Below are 16,955 nucleotides of genomic sequence, written 5' to 3'. Positions count from 1 at the left end.
CTGGGACGGCAGCAATGCAGGGCCCAAGTGCCAGGTTAGGCTTGAGGCTACTGCTTTTACCCTGGTTCTCCCAGGCAAAGCACAAGATGAGTGTTTTAGACTGTGTAACCCGTGGTAACCATATGCATCAATTCAGGGCAGAAGGAGGTCCCTCCTGTTGAGTCTCGAGGTTCGGAGCAGACCCCCTTGCTTTCTAGACTCCTTCTCAGAGGAGAGCGTAGTGGCGGCTAAATCTACTCCTAGTCCCAGGTTTGGTCAGCGGTTTTAAGTCTTAAAGGGATGAGGAGTAAGGATTATGGGAAGGGAGAGGGAAAGAGAGAGCAAGGCAGAGGGAGTAAAAGGAAAAGAGAAAGATTTCACTGGTCCCGGGTACAGCGTTGGTCCAGTCAGCCTAGGGGTCCAGTTCTGGTGGGGCTTCAGTTTGTGTCCTTTTATCATCCTTGCCCCTCCTTCAGGCGGGCCCTTGAACTCATTAGGCTAGGTAAGCGTCATGTGCGGTTTGTGCTTTCAGAACCTTCGGGAAATGGATCGCTGGGCTTGGAGGTCATTTGGGGAGTAACTCCTCCTTCCCTGCAGACACGACCATTGTTGGATCTTTGGCCGTGCATGGTGAGCTGCCCTGCTCAGCATATCAGATCAGCATAGCAGAACACAGAGCTGCACACCCCCCGGCATGGCCTCCCCATCCCGTTGCTGATGTCTGTGCTGATCTGTGCCGATTGGCTTCTTTTCACCTGTGGTTCCTTGCTGTGCAGGGTTTGTTGTTAAGCAGAGGTCGTCATTACGTAGAACTTGCCCCACCGCCATGTTTGAGACATTAACTCTTTCAGTCTCTCCCAGGGCCTCTCCCCATCATCCGCCTGCCCGCCTGGGCTGCGAGGAGGAGCCGGGCGAGCATCACCTCCATCTGCCACAGTAGACGCTGTCGTGTCGCCTGGCCCCGACCATGTCGTGTGTCCACTACAAGTTCTTCTCCAAGCTGAACTATGATATGGTCACCTTCGGCCTCTACCTCTCTCTGCGTGACCCCAAGCTCCAGATCATGGTCCGCGAGAAGCTGACGGCAGCCAGCTGCGACCTGCAGATCACCAACGCCCAGACCAAAGAAGGTGCGTGGGGGCAAGAGGCACGGGGCCTCGGAGACTGCCTGGCTGGCGTCGTCGTAGACGACCCCGTGACGGCCATGGCCTGTGGGAGCCACGCTCTGCCCTTTGTGGCTCATCCCCACATAGCATGAGTCAGCCTGGGGCCCATCCTGCCAGTGTGCAGGGGGACCAGGAGGGCAAGCATTGCCAGGGATGAAGCGTGGTGGGAAGCGATAATGTGATTCGGCCACAAGCGGTAGCTGTGACTTGTGTTGGGGACCTCACAGAGCTGTTCTTTTGCAGTTGCTGATCTGACAACTACCTTCAGATCTGTGCTTTAGACGTGGAGCTAGGCACAGAAGAACGCGTGGTTGATGGGTGACGTCTAGTGCTTACAAAAGTGTTGGTTTCCTGGAATTCCTCTAGGTAAAATGATAAGGAAATGTGGGAGGAGATCCTTTAATAACAAACCTCAAAGAAATCTTCAGAGAAATCTGGCAGACAAAGCTGAAAGTGTTGGCAACAGAACAGATGGCTAATTTGAAGCAAAAAAAGTGGTTTTGGTGACTTAGTTTTGTCTTCAACTCATTTTACTCCACTGCATTGGTATATCAGTGATACAGATACTTCCTGAAGCTTCCGTAAGGGTGTTTTCAATGGGAAAATGCAAAAGTCCCCTAGTGGTTTTCTGAGCAAAGCTAGAGAGTACATTTTGGTGTAATATGTAGGTATGCCAAGTTTTTGGTTTATATGCGTAAACATGAATTTCAGTGTTTATTAATCAGATCTAGATGCTTAAGCTCACCTTCAGAAGGTAAAGGAAAAACGTAGACCATGATATTCTGCCTAAAAGGGATGTTTGGAATTCTTCCATGTGGACATAAAGGACTGAGTTTTTCTAACTTTGTCTGTGCTGGAGTCCTGTCTAAATGTTGAAATGATCTTGGAAAGAGCAAAGTGAACCTTGAGTGAAGATGGCCTACTTGCTCAGAATTTTCCAAGCACTCTGAGCTTTTACAGTTCAGTAACTGTTACTTTTCATAATGGAGATCTAGTAGGACAAGCAATGTTAATATTGGCTAAAAGGAAATAGGATTTTAAATATCAGTGGAAAAAAATGATAGGAAGGACTCTTTTTAAGATGTTGGGAAGGCAAAATGGATGGTTGGGACCTATTTTAAAAATAGGGAGGGAGTGTGGGTGTCCTCTTCCAAGCTTACTGTGGAGGCATGTTCTATAAAGGCAGAATTGCCTTCCAAAAGCCTCTAGGCCAGAATGATGCCTTTAAACTTGCCTCCTTTGCATTTGATCTGGATTTCTTGACCTGTCTTTTGTAATAGGATGTTCTCACAGTATTGTGGAAGAACTGCAAACTCCAGAATGCAGGTCTCTTGCACACTCTTTCCTGGCTTGTACCATTCTGACTCCAAACGCTTGGAGAATGTGCTATTCTGCTTATCAGGCAAAATGCAAGAAAATAGAAAAGCAAAAATGGGTCTCAGAACTGGTCTCTGATGAATAGTTTTAAGGAAGAATAGTGCTCCTAGAAGACTGTCTCTTGAACGCAGAACTTGCTTGAGTTCAGTGTTGCAGCATGCACTTGACAGTTTTCGCAGTGCCACAATGCGATGTCTTCAGAAAAACCCCATGCTAACTGTGAATGAAATCATCTGGCCTCACAGCTGATGTCAGTCTGTCTCTGTGTCTACTGGAATGTCTGCAGCACTATGCAAACGTAGCATTTTAGAGAAGACTTTAAGCAACTTTTAAACCTTGTCCTTCACTGTGGCATTTTGTGTTGCAGTGCTAGTACGGGGGATTGCTTTGATGAGAGCTCCGAGTGCAATTAATTCTTGGGCTGCCATGCAGCATTCTTGTGTAGAGCTTTCAGAAAGGGTATGGCGTTCCCCGTTTCCCAGGCTGAGCTGAGGGTAAGTCATGTAAGTACCCATTCAGAAACGGAGACGTTGCAGTGGAGCTCATGCACTGCCTGTCTGGCAGTCAGCTGCTTGGGCTCTGTCAGCAGCAGGTTTGGGACCTCTCGGGGGTGTGCTGTCAGCTAGGTTAATGTCCCTTGGCCAGGTGCTTAGGGCAGGCTCCGTTTGGGACATTACCACGTTGCCTCCAGCATTGCTTTCGCTTTCCCAGTCACATGCTGAAGCAGCGAGCAGTGCCAATAAGACATGAAGGCATCAGGCGGTCTGTATAATCAGATTAATGACTGCAAGTATGCCAGATTTTATTGACTCATCCTTTCAGAGCAATACAGGTGCTCTTTTGGAGCACAGTACTGTGTGACAATAATGCAAATGAAAGCTCCATGAACTGTCTGACCTCCTGAGCTAGCTCATTCAGGAGATGATGATATACCAGTTGGAGGTGAGATCAGGGATACCTGCCTGGGTGGAAGCTGAAAATCCAGAAATAGGAGTCCAGTCTGTTCATCAGGATGTTTCAAGGCAGTGCTTTCAGTGCAGCTACACCGATGATTTGTTTGTCGCAAAGTGTGCAAGTGGTGTTGATTAGAAGAGAGCTAAAAACTTGCATCGTGAGAAGGCATATTTTTAAGCGCTAGGGGGAAAACGTGTTCTCGGGAGTTACCCTCTTTTCTGGTAGGGAGAGTCTGGCATGTTAGTAGTCCTTGTCTGCTCTTACTCTGCAAATCCTTTCCCCAGTAGCATAACAGCTGGTTGGCAAGGCATCTAAGGCTAGCAAAGGCTTTTCTTTGTCATTGCACATATAGGCTTGCCTTCTGATGACTTCTGTTCTGAAGAGCTTCTGTACTTTTATCTGGGTGAAAATACTTCTCTGCATAGTGCTCGGAGAGGTGCTTTTGCGCGGCTGTCAGACTCCAAACGGTGGATTAAAGCAGGCCGTAAAATAAAGTAGGAGCTTTTTTCAGTAACCTGTTGATAGCATACATGTGACAGAAATTATTAAAGCTAGCAGTTTTTCAGAAGTATAGGTGAATTTAAAAGTGGGATTGTTAAATTGTGCATTCAGTGCGAAGCAGAGCATAACCTGAGCTGCTTGTACTTTTTTGCAGGAAGAAGGTTGTGGACACTAATGCAGTAGCTGATGTAAGATTTCTGAGTCCGTATGAGGCAGCAGTCAAAGTAGCTCTTGTTTAACTTGTCTGCCTCCATGAAATACTTCTTTCCCTTGGGTCTTTCAAGCATACTAAATTTCTTGTCTTTTAGACTGTTATGTCTCTTCTGCTCTTGACTTTGAAATAACATCCAGATCTTCCTTGGCATTTGCAAGCTTTCTGAGTTAACGGGATCCTTACTTTTAATGACAGGTCAGATTGACAAAAGCCCAGTAGCCCCTTACTGGCCATCTCTGCCAGTAAAACAAAAAACACGTGTTGTGCTATCAGGGAATAGGAATCAAGAATGTTGTTACCTCCAGCTTTGCTGAACATTTCTATTGGAGCGCTGCTTGGCCAAGTGTGAAAAGTAGCCTTGTTGGGCATGACGTCACCGCTCACTTTGCAGATGTGGAGTCACGAGGTGAGGCAGTGTGACACTGCTTTGCAGGTCCTGGTAGTTGCCGAGTCTCTGCTAGGGGATGCTGCTGCCCATGGGGAACAGGTTCCTGCTGGGAGACACCAGTTCAGTCTGAGAGCTGTTAGACTAAGCTGGCATCTGTTAAATTCAAGTTGAGAGGGACTTCAGGAATAGTGCGCCAGATTTAGTCCTTCCCTATTTAAAAAAAGAAAAAAGTTGACTTTTTAGGCGACATTGTTTGGCTTCACCTCTCATAAAATGTCATCACCAAAATTAATTCAGTTAATTGAGGCAACGGAAGAATAAATGTGTCAAAGCCAATTAGTATCAGGCCCCTTCACAGAACTAACTCAGCAATGGACTCTGCTGTATGTAAACACTCTTCCACAAATTCTCTGACACGGTGACCAAGCTGGTGGGATACTTCAGTACCAAATACAAATAGGTGCCGGGATAGGTGTCCTATACAAAGAAAGCCTTTCCTTCACCGCACTATTGTCACTTCAGCTGATCCATTTAAATGTGCACTGATGGACTTTTAAAGTGAATTCAGTTTTATATCAGTCTCTTCCTAGATGGGTGGACTCTCTTCATGGTGCACTTAACAAGCGAATTCAAAACAAGCATATATCACAAGATATAGATATAGATATATACACGCACACACATTCAAGGATAAGTCTGTTCAGGAGGCAGGTGTCAATGCTTCTCTTCTAATGGTCAATGAATTGTCACCAAGTACTAGAAGAGGACTTAGTCCTCTTTTTGCATCACTGTTGGGCATGTTTGAATTGACCTCTGCAGGCTTGCATCCTTTGTGAATAAATGCATTGGTTGCTGTCCTCATGTATACAGTCTCTTCCTAGGCGAGGTGCTGCCACCTGTAAATCTGCTGCAGAACTAGAACAATCCTCAGTTCAGCACAGGCGTAGCAAACTCCTGCCTTTTTGTGGGGCCGCTGTTGCTTGTCCTCTATGTCTGAAATGTCAGTGCAGCCATTTGTGATCTGGCCCAGAAAGAACGCTCTGTATGACTCCATTCAGCAGGTCGAAACAGCTGGTTTGGGCTTCTAGATCTGCAGCTGCCATGATCTCCCAGTTGCCTGCCTGGGCCCCAGTACTGCTTCAGCTCCTTCTCCATCCAAAAGTCCCAGCGCAGGCCTTTCTTGACAGGTGGCTGTGGAAGGGTCAGAGTTTCTTCTTTGAGAAGAGCTCTAGGGGTTGCTTTCAGGATATATGACTTCTGTAAAAGCTTTTGTTTTCATCATTAGTAGTCCTTTCTCCCACAAATTGAACCTCCTCGGACGTCCAGAGGAAACGTGCTGTTTGGTTCCCTGGGTGGGAGGATCAGGAATTAGTTTCAGCTAAATGATTTCTCAGTTTTCTGAAGAAGCATTCTGTCCTTTGGAAATAGAAGTAACATTTTCATTTCATTGTTGAAATAATGTCTTCTGGTAGGTGAGTTTTGGGGTAAGAGAGGTTCCCGCCTGTAGGAATAATATACTGAAAAATGAAGCATAAATTGTGAAATATTCCTGTTTTGCATGTGTGATCACTGAGCAAAACCACCCTGACAGAGCTTGACTAGATATAGAGCATCTTTGGTTTTCAGACCATTGTTCTGATTGGGTCTGCAAAGGTAAGAGCTTGTAATATTTAAAACTGTAGGTAGATTACAGGGAATGGCTGCTGATAGTGATTTAAAATATTTAGTCATATCCAGCTTGTATAAGGACGATGTAAAAACCATTCTCATGGAGAGATCTTTGCATTTTAAGCTTACACAGTCAAAGTGTCTCAGGTAGTTTGTTTTTTTGATTGTTTGGGCCTTATGTAGACGGTCAGAAGGCTTTCCTCCTCTTCAAAGACTAACATGGTGTAAGCCCAGGCAAAGCACGGGTAGCTTCAGGCACACGCTCTTTTCAAAAGGCTTTTCACGGCTGTCGTCATAAGGAATTTTGTTTGAGTCTCTCAGCTCTGCAAAATGAATCGCAAGAATTCATAGAATCCTAGACTCAGGGAATGGTTTGGGTTGGAAGGGACCTGAAAGATCATCTAGGTCCAACCCGCCTGCCACGGGCAGGGACACCTTCCACGAGACCAGGTTGCTCAAAAGCCCAGGGACGGGGCATCCACAACTATTGACATCCAATTCACGTCCCTTGGGTTAATTCAAACTAGATGATAAGCTTCAGAGGGGAGATAGCACTTTAGTTGGAGCCAGTTCTGCCCTACTTGTGAAAGCAAGCTCAAACCCCCCCCAAATTTCTCTGATCCAAATGCTAGCATTGCCGGTTTTGTTTCCATTTACGTGTAGAGCGCTGAGCAGCTGAGAAGCGGTGGTGTTGATGGATTAAGCTCCAAGGAATAGACGGAGATGGCAGGCGCTCTTCTGTGTTCTGTCAGTCTTGGCCACTAGCAGCACGGGGGAATTGAGGTAGTTAACAGCTACGAAAGCAATGGCGCAGAGTTGTCGTGCTTTAGCTGAGGGCCTCTTTGGTTGCAGGGCAAGCTAGTCAGACTTCAGAATCTGGTTTATGCAGGTGAGACTTTGCTGTGGTTGGTTTTTCTCCAAAGCTCTGTTGGTTTTGTAGCCTAACAGAAGCAAAAGCAACTTAAGCTAGATCAGGGAAGAACCTCATGCATTAGCAGACTCCGCTTCAGTGACCTTTGAGACCATTTTGCTGTTGGCATTCCAACCATTTTAGAAACATGAAAAAGATTGTGCTGCTTGTGTTTGATGATCAAACCTGAAGGTTTCTTGAAATGTACTTTCAGTGTGTTGGGACCATAAAAGCACAATGTTACATATCAGATTTTGCTTTTCTATCCGTAAAGGGGTTCTCCGAAATGTTGTGTAATTATGTATTGATATAGGTTCTCGTAAACTGGCAGATTCTTTTTCTGTATTGATGTTGTTTTCAGAATACACAGATGGTAATGCCCTGATTCGTAGGAACTCATGGGTAATTGTTAGAAGAATCCCTGCTGGAGGCGTTAAAGTCACCAGCAAAACCTGTGTTACGTAAGTATCCGTAAAGCATTGTATTCTTGGTTAGGGGTTTCAGTGCATTAACTTTTCAATTGATATTAGTTGACAAGAGGCATTCAGATTGTATCTTTCTTGTTAAAGCTGCTGTTAATTTTTGTTGTCACGGGCTAGATTTTAATAGATCTGTCGCAAAGCAGACTTACATGTTTTGGGCCGCTGGGAGATGGGGTTCAAACTGCAACAATGGTAGCTTTTAAGATGATTCCATTGGGTTTGTTCTTGGGGTTGATTCTTTGAGAGCCAAGTTGTAGATCCCATTTCCTCTACGTGGAGAGATTCCTTATTTTATGTGTTTGATTTGATTGCTTTTATAGTAAAGACAGATAGGCATTGTTGTGTAAACTTCTAATTTGTTCCCACCTCAGAAGAGTCTGATAGTCAGTGTTTGACTATTTCTTGCATTTGGGGGAGGCAGGGTGGGATATGGCAGGTAATCTTACCCCCCAAATGTGGGTGTTTTGCATACCAGACACAGAGGAAAGACCAAGGGTTGCCAGCTGGCAAACCATGCAAACCAGAAGTTCCATTCATAAGTGATTCCTGTTAGTTTCCTAAGGACAATGTCCATTTCAGGCAAGAGAGAAAGAACACTCTCCTAAGGTGTATCACCTTTTGAGCGAGTACAACAAAGGAATAGTTAACCCTTTCCAAACTTGAAACTCACTAAGCAGTTCAGCACGTTACCAAGCGTTACTAGTTATCTAAGTCTGTTTTTACCCTAAGTTGATGTCCGTGCTCCAGGTTTTCAACCTATATTCCTTAGATTTCTGGAGGACAGAGAATCGGATGTGTTGGTTAAACTTACAGCTATCCACATGCAATGCTGACTACAGGATTATTGCTGTCATGTATGTATTCAGCTACATTAGCATTGTTTGAACATTCATGTTTTCCAGCCTTCTTAAAGAGACGCCTCTCCCCCACAATTAGTAGGTATTATTAGCTTGTGGTTTTGCCATGTCTTTCTCATGTTGGTTCTCAGTAAAGTAGACTGGTGAGTTACGGTGTGTCTCGAAAAAACAGTACAGCAGCATCCTGGTACCTGTGAAGCATTTGCGAGCAAAAACCCCTGATTGCTGTGACTCTGCCTGTAAACTTTGGGTATATTCCTTCAGTAGTTGCTGCAGTGCTTTCAGGCACTACCTAGGGGTTCAGGACGCCACAGTGTTGTGCTTCTAAACATGGCCTTGTTTTGGCCATGTTTAACTTAAATATGTGTGCTTAGTGCCACCTTGTCAACGCATCCTCCGTTTCTGGTTGGCTGGCGCTCTCTCCTGGTATCTTAATACTGCCCTGAAATGAGAGGAGAGATGCTGCTGGCATCAAAGATCAAACAAAGACCTGGATGTGGGGATAAGGAAAGAATGGCGCTGCTGTTGTAGTGTTGAAAATGAACCAGGCAGATGAGCTTTCTATTCCTTCAGCTGGAAACATTGCAGAAACAACTGGTAGCGTGGTTAATGTTTGGGAACGAGGAATGTATGCTATAACGGTGGAGAGGCCTTCAAAAATGCGTTACTCACCTTGTTGTATGTTCTTCAAGGTAAATGGATGAAGAAACCATTGTGTGGTAATCTACAGTATTTCCCTGTACTCCCTCATCTTCAGGAGGTACGTGGCTGTACTTGCGAGCCTGGTGGTATTCTAGCAGTGGCAGGAAGCACGAGCCTTTCTATTTGTACGTAAATTCCACAGCAGCCGTGGAATTGTCTCTGCTCATGGGACGCTTTGGATGACGTATGAATTGTTTGTTAACTAGATCAAGGGCTGCACGTCTGATTCATGATGAGTGGCATGCAGATACACATCAATAAGTGTGTGGAATCTCAGCAAGTTTTCAAATGTAATGCCTACTGCCAAAAAGATCGTAGCCTTTTCGAGATTATCTTAAAGCAAATTCTGGCAAGTAAGGCCTTTTCTTTTTTGTCACAGGGCTCCTAAATCACACCAAACCCCAGAAACTGCTTTCAGGTGACATTTCTACTGCTATTTTTAGTCAATATTGCATATGCAACACATCTAGTATTTTGGCACGTTCATGGCTAAATGTAGTAGCTCTCTGAATACAGTGCTTGGGCTTTCACAAAGAAACTCTGTTCTAAAGCCTGTGCTGCTGCCGGTTTTGTTATTTTTTTGTCAGATGACTGACTGTTTTCTCTGAAGTAAACTTGCACTTCAAAGTGTCTAGAACGTCAGTGTTCTTTCTTGGAAATTAAAGTACTGTATCTGGTACCCATTTGTAACACTAGATATGTACAGATTGGTTAAAGTTGCCTCTGTATTTTGATAGTTGATTATTTAAGAACACCAAGCTGTGAGACAGACGTCATCTTTTTGATACTGACGCAGCAGAGACAAAATACCTGAGGACTTCCTCTTGCACTGTTGTGTCCTGTAACTGTACATCTTAATTTGTGACAAAGTAGAAACGGGATTTGGGTTGGTTTGTTGGGTTTTTTCAGTTGCACTGAATGTGCCAAGAGAGAACAGTTTAGGTATATGAATACATTTCCCCATTCCCTAGACTATCAGAACATAATGTTTTGATGTTCGGGTTTCATAATCTGTTGTCAGTGCTTTATGCTGGGTACAAGTGCTTTACTTGAAATTCTGATCACCTGCTTTTCTTCTTCCAGAAGTCGTACTGAGGCAGTGAGTGGAACATCAAAAGCAGTATGTAAAAACACAATCTCACACTTTTTTCTACACACGGCTCTTAATTCTAAACAACGTAGCCTTGTATTAATTTTCCAAACATTAACTAATTATGTATTCCAGTAAAACCTGGTCTATGTTGTAAAGACAATGTCTTTGATTCGTCATAGGAAAAACTGGGTAATGCCATCATTTGCACAGTTCTAATGTAAATATTGGTATTGGTGCCTAGTGATGCATTGCATTTCACATTGAATATGCTAGAATATTTCCTGTACGACTTTGTGTTGCACAGGTAATGTATGATCGCTTTTAGGTCATGTAGGTCCGAGGTTTGCACAACTGAACGTGGTGCCATGTTCTACATCTGCGTATAGCTAGTAATGCGTATGTTTGTACATTGTTTTGTTTGTAGGTTGCTTTGTGCTTTTTGTTTCTTGCAATCCAAACTGTTTGGAGTGAATTTTCTGCCATTTCCACATTATACCACTTAGCTTTTTTTTTAAAATACTCTTTTCCTAATGGGTTTTGAAAATGTTATCAAAACCCACTGAGAAACCACTGTGGTTAAACTTGGTACTGTTTCTTACTTTTGACCTGGGGGTCCGAACAAATACCCAAACCAACATATCCCATACATTTTGAGGATAGTCACGTGCAGCTAAATGTTTCCTTTTCATGTCCTTAAATGCTTGGGTATTTGTTCCTAAAAGAGTATAATTGAAGTGATATTATTTGGGCCCCTCTGAGTACATGTGCGTCTTTAAGAGATTGCCATGGATTTAAATATGGTTGCTACGCAATGTGGTATTCGGAAGTTCTGCATTTGATCTTTCCACTCTACCTGATGAAGCAGTGTAGTTTAATACTTTGTCTGCAAATGAAAATATCTAAACCCCAGTGTACTGATTTTGGCACAAGGTTAGAGCCTGGTGTATTTGTGGGTAAAATCCCTGTCATTTTTCTGAACTTCTGCCTGCAGTACATTTTTGGATCTAGGTGGCTACGGGGTTGGATGCTGCTTTGATTTCCCAAAGGTTAAGCCTTTCTTTAGTATACCCCCACTCTGAATTTCCATCTGGAAAAGGGGCAGGATTTTTCTTCAGGCTAGAAAACACTGACATTTGGCTGCTAAACTAGAGAGCAGTCACACCAGGACATACCTAACCGGTAATGGTGTAGATCTGGGTTTGCGACTTGGGTCGAAGGCTAGGTGTAACTGTGCTTTTCAAAATAGCCCTTATAATGTAAAAATTCCTATTTGTTGGTTTTCATTTTTCATCTTGAAGTCTAACTGCTTTTTCTTCACTAGAATGGCGTGAGGCTTTGCACTAACCCTGGATCATTGGATCTGATCCCTTGATCAGCTGTTCGGGTAACTTAATCTAGACATTCATGAGCTCTGGGGTTGTGTTCTGTGAAGACTACAGCCTCTGATTCTCGTGGAATGGTATACAATGAACTTAAAGTGGAAAACTTCTTGTATGTTGGTGTAAAAACACTAAGCCTAAACCTGACTTCCATAATTCTATCACTGACTGGTTCAAATTCCTTTTTGGACATGAAAGCCTGTCATTGTGAGCCCAGTGACGCCAGCAGTTAATGTAACGCATTTATGTAAACCACGTTTATAGTATTTGATCTAATTGAGATGGGGTTTTATTTCTTGGAAAGAGTTAGTTTTCTCTTTGTTTACTAGCTTGTGTATAAACATAAATCACATCTTCATCAATAAGGTTATCATTCTTTCAGCCTTGTGTGTTCCCTGGTGTCTTTGTATTACATTTCTAAGTAGCATCTTAACCATAAGCTTAGATAGATGTCTCCAAAAAAATTTTTTTTTTTAAGAAAGGAAAAATCCTGGAGTGGGAGGGAAGACTTAGTGTTAGTTAGAACTAATTAGAAGGAAGACAAAGCAAAACTGTTCCCTTCTTGTTTGCTCTGACGGTACCTGATGTGGGTTGTGGGTAGCCATAGGGAGGGTGGAAGCCTTGCATCTCTCTGTACAAGTCGTCGTGTCGTCCCCCGTCCCCCCCCCTCCTCACAGAGTAAAAGCACTGCAGCCTCAGGTGCTTTTAGTGTTGGAGCACAGTTAGCGGTATTCTTAAAGCTAACTCAGGTCTTGGTCTAAAGTGGGGGGGGGGGGGGTGGTGGTGTGTGTTTCGTTTGTTTTGTTATTTGAAATAAACATCTTTCTGCATGTATTTCAAAGCAAAACCTGGATCTTAGTGTGGTCTGAATAAATCACTGGGAAGGCTTGCCAATTATTGTTGAACAGTAAAGCAGCAATGTTAAAATCAGTCCAGATTTTTTTTTCAAAAAGGATGCACAAAACCTTATACTTTGACTGTTTCTTAATTGTCTTGCTCTTATGTTAGCTGTCATTCTACACTTCCAAATCTGTGCTGCTGTCCTACTGTTCCTACTGGCAAATCAAGAAAGTGAGTCCTATTTGTTTTCGTATTCCTATTTCAGTAACTGCAAGGAGCTCTAGCTGGTATTAGTCCTCAGAGGCTGCAGAAATGCAGAGAGTCATGCGCATTGTTTTAGCACCGTCAAGCACAGCTGTGATCCTTCGTGGCTGAATTTTCAGTTTAACCAAGCTATTGGGTTTTAGGAAACCACTGTAATTTAAATGCAGCACTCCAGCAGTGAGATTAGCCTTTTCCTCCTATTTTCTGTCCCCTTTCCCACTTGCTTTATGTGAGTTTCTGTTTAGTCTTCTGTCTGAAATGGGAGTTGATACATTGACTGTTGATTCTGGTTTTTTGAGGGTTTTCTTTATTCGGTTCCTTTGGGTGTTTTTTTGGTTTGGGTTTTTGAATTCTCCCGCTACGTTAGGTAATAAAGGACAAGGGCTTTTTTCCAAGGAAGGGTTTTAATCTCTCCTCCGATCCATTTAGTGACATCTTGAGGAGAGCTGTTCAGTTTATGCTGTGACACTTTATTCTACATTTTTGAACAACCGAAGTCCTGATAAGCAGTGATTCAGGTGTCTTTCTGATCATGTTTTGCTAGTGTAAGCTTCACTGCTGCTTGTGGCATAATATAATTCCATATTCTGGAAAAGGAAGAAGCTAAGTGTTACCCTGTTTACTTGTGGAAAAGCAGCATTTCACTATTAGTTCTCAAGAAACGCTGCAGCCTATTAGAAACTAGTGGCCTGAGGGCTTGACTCCTGCAGGGTGTTCCAGGAGGTCGGTGGGAGGGAGGAGTGTGGTTGCAGTGGAGAAAAAAATTACAGGACTGTGCTCTGACTCTGTGTTTTCATCATCATTAAAAATTGGTTTTGCTCTGATAGTAAGGAGCGTGATATTAAATTCTCACACTTCCCAAACTAATTTGGATAGTATGGCCTGTGGTCTAATAAAATACAAGACATCAGTATTCTCTGTTTTTGTAGGCTGCTCTGTCATGGGAGACACGTTCATTTCACTAATTTGAGCAGTTGTTTTTTTTCTAGACAAACTGGTGGTTTACTTTCATGGCTGATGTTCTGGCTTGGTGTTTTTATTTGGGTGTTTTGGGGTATGGCGAGTTTGGCATTTTTAAACTTTGTGACAGGAGGGGCAGAGTTCATGGTGGAGGGCCGATGCGCCTGTGCTTGATTTTGCCAGGCAGCTACTGCCTTCATAAAAGCATAACTGTGTGCCTTTAGAAGTAATGAGATGTTAACTGATTAATTTACAACCTACACCGCAAGTAAGTTTCCTGTAGTGATGCTTCCTTCTGAAATAAACTGAAATCCTTTTTAGCTGAAAATTGACAGATGTGAGCCTTTGACAAGGGTCCCTCTCTGAGATAGTGTGGAGCAGTAAGTTGATGTCGTGCGGGTTTGCTTATTTTAGTTTCTTCTCATTAACCACACAGGCACTCTTAAGGTGCCATAGGTTTGGACTTTGTTTTGAGCAAACACAAATTCCACGGGGTTGGCAGTGCCCCTGTCAGTGGCACTCAGAGGATATAGTGCAGACTTTCAGACTACAGTAGACGTTAACTATTGCTATGTTTTGACTGTAGAACTTGAATATGTGTTTAATTTTTTGTGAACAGATAGATGAGTCTCCTGCATCTCTTTCTCTGGCCCACCTTGCTAAGGTATATGTATATAGTCTTGTCAAATTCTTTAAACAAAAAAAGCGTTTGCCTAGTTTTTTAAGATCTTATACTGTGATCTATAGCTGGACAACTGTTGTAATGGAAAGAAAACTTTAATTTAATTTTTATTAATTTAAAGTAGTAATTTTAACTTTAAAATGTGTGTCTATTTTGGTACTAGCCTGTAAAGAGTAGTTCCCACTTTGGGAAGATAGAAGGGGAGTACCTTATCAGCCTCAACGTAATGTTGCACTATTACTCATCTTCCAGACACAGAGAAGCAGCATTTCAGAAGCTGTTCGCCATTTCTCATACGATTCATTAATTTTGCATTGGAAACTAACAGTTTTTACAGAGGAATTGAATGGGCTGTAAGTTACGGCCATTTGGAGGGGGGAGCGTGCAACAGCCAAAAGAGAATCGTTTCTGTAACATGGACAATTGCATGGCTGTTTTTGAATTTCTAGCCATTAAAGTTACAGATCCATTCTTTTAATGCTGCACAGTTTCATAAATACTCGTATATAGACAGTAGACAACATAATCTAATTTGTTTGAATGCAGCCTGTGTCAAGTGTGAAAGTGTACCTGATTGTTTCTAGGAATACACCGATGCGTATGTGTGGCATATTAGCAGATGTGACCTTCTGGAACTGTTGTAATGCCATGTTTTGCTATGGAACTGCTTGCATTTTTCGCTCAACAATGCGTACCTTCCTCTGGGAAAGCACTACTGGCTGCACTTTGTGAAAAGGCATAGTGCTCGCCAATGAAATAACTAGTCTTCAAATTTGCAAAGCTTAGAGAAGGCAGGGCCTAATGCAAGGGATCTAGTTCTTTCTTCTGAAAATGAAGGCTGGAGTTCATTTCCAAGACAGAGGAATTTCTTCACACTGGTCCCTTCTTTCCCCTCTCACTGAAAAAAATTAAATTGTGTGCATCTGGAGGGAAAAAAAAATAACGTTTGGAAGGTAGCCACCAAAAGAACTTGGTCTCCATTAGTGCTGTCCCTAAACATGTCCTCGGTTCTGTAAACTTATGCCAAATTGTAGTCTTAAAATATGAAGAAGTGTCCTTGTGGTGTACACATTTAAGCTTTTGCGAAAATGTCACTATTTCAGAAAAATACAGGAACGTAATGTAAAGCAGCTCAAACCTGTTACTTACTCTGACCTCTTTACTGCAGGCTGACTTGGCATGGAGGTGATGTGTTAAGAGTTTTGTGGTTTATTATTACTACGTGTGAAATGCCATATTTGAATTTTGGTCTATTCCTACTAATGTGTTGTGGGTTTTGGATGTGTTTTGTAAACTGTTTGGGTTCAAAGAAATTAGTCAAGTATCTGTAAAGTTTTCTGTAAATGTTAAAGGAAATGATTTCATAGGCGTTGATCTGGATTATGTTACTGTGGAGAAAAAAATGGTGTCTATGAAACATCCATTTAATAGAATGTTGAAACTAGTTGGTTGCTTTTGTGAATGAACGCATATAAAAACAGAACCATGAGGGGTTGATCTGAGTGGTTGGTCTGAATGCTAGGTGCTTGAAGGTCCCCATCCTTTACAGCCTCTCCCTTAGACCCTGCTTGGATCTGGACTAGTGTGAAATAAAAACATTGGAACAAATACTGCTTTGAAAAAACAGCTGGCTTCATTAGTTTGAAAGGTCTATTTCTGCATAAGGTTGATATTACAAATTGTATGTGAAAAGGACACAGCCAACTGGAAAAAAAATGCAGGTTGTGCTTCCTGTACTTAAATCACTTAATATGAAGAAGTTAGTAGAGGGCGAAACATGCAGTGTGGACTGCCTCCAGCCATGATGGTCAAATTTGTAGTGACAAGTATCTTTTGTCTTGCTGAGGGATTATAAAAAGCTTGCTTCCTTTTAATGCTTCTGTGTGGGAAGCTGCATTTCAGCAAGCAAAAAGTTGTGTGTCCCTTTAATGCTGCAAAATGTAAATAAGGATACTTGCATGCATCTTTCTGAATTAAATGTACAGTGGATGTCTTCTTCAAAGAGGCTGGAGCTTAAAAATCACCTTAAAAATACTGGATCGTGTCATGTTGTCTACATATGCCTTCGGTCCACCTGGAAGACCATTGGATTGGTTACGCAAGTCTTTCTGTAAGGTACAAACAGAGCCTAAGGTTTTGAGTGCCCAAGAGCGCTCTTGTCAAGTAGGTTAACACGCACGCAAACACCATGTAATAACGGTGTAAGGGCTCCCCAGAACGTCTTCAGGACAACGGTATTGTCTATAAGCAGCTGTTTTCATGCAACCTCTGCTAGCGTTGTGCTGCTCTTTACAGGACTGGGTGAGCGGTGTTGTCCTTGGCTGTGTGGGCTTAAACGTGTTTCTAATGTGCGTGTCAAATAATTGCCTGTTAAACAGACGGCCAATCTGGCTGAAGCCAATGCTTCTGAAGAGGATAAAATAAAAGCTATGATGATACAGTCCAGCCGTCAATATGATCCAACCAAGTGTTGATAATGTCAGATCTGTTCTTTGAAGATTATGGAAAAAACTGTAGAGGTGTTTGGTTGAACAAGAGA

The 16,955-nt window shown here is 42.8% G+C and overlaps 1 protein-coding gene across 1 annotated transcript; it reads left to right on the top strand.

Annotated features, from left to right (window-relative positions):
- The first annotated feature begins 946 nt into the window (after positions 1-946).
- LOC126037431 (E3 ubiquitin-protein ligase RBBP6-like) lies at positions 947-11,130 on the top strand. The gene is made up of 4 exons (XM_049797731.1): positions 947-1,109; positions 7,519-7,618; positions 10,282-10,376; positions 11,069-11,130. Exons 1-4 carry the CDS (start codon positions 947-949, stop codon positions 11,128-11,130), a joined length of 420 nt encoding a protein of 139 aa, XP_049653688.1.
- Positions 11,131-16,955: the final 5,825 nt, after the last annotated feature.

This window comes from Accipiter gentilis, unplaced genomic scaffold (genome assembly GCF_929443795.1).
Source record: "Accipiter gentilis unplaced genomic scaffold, bAccGen1.1, whole genome shotgun sequence".
In the NCBI taxonomy this organism is placed as follows: Eukaryota; Metazoa; Chordata; class Aves; order Accipitriformes; family Accipitridae; genus Astur; species Astur gentilis.
This window is presented reverse-complemented; position numbering and strand designations above follow the sequence as displayed.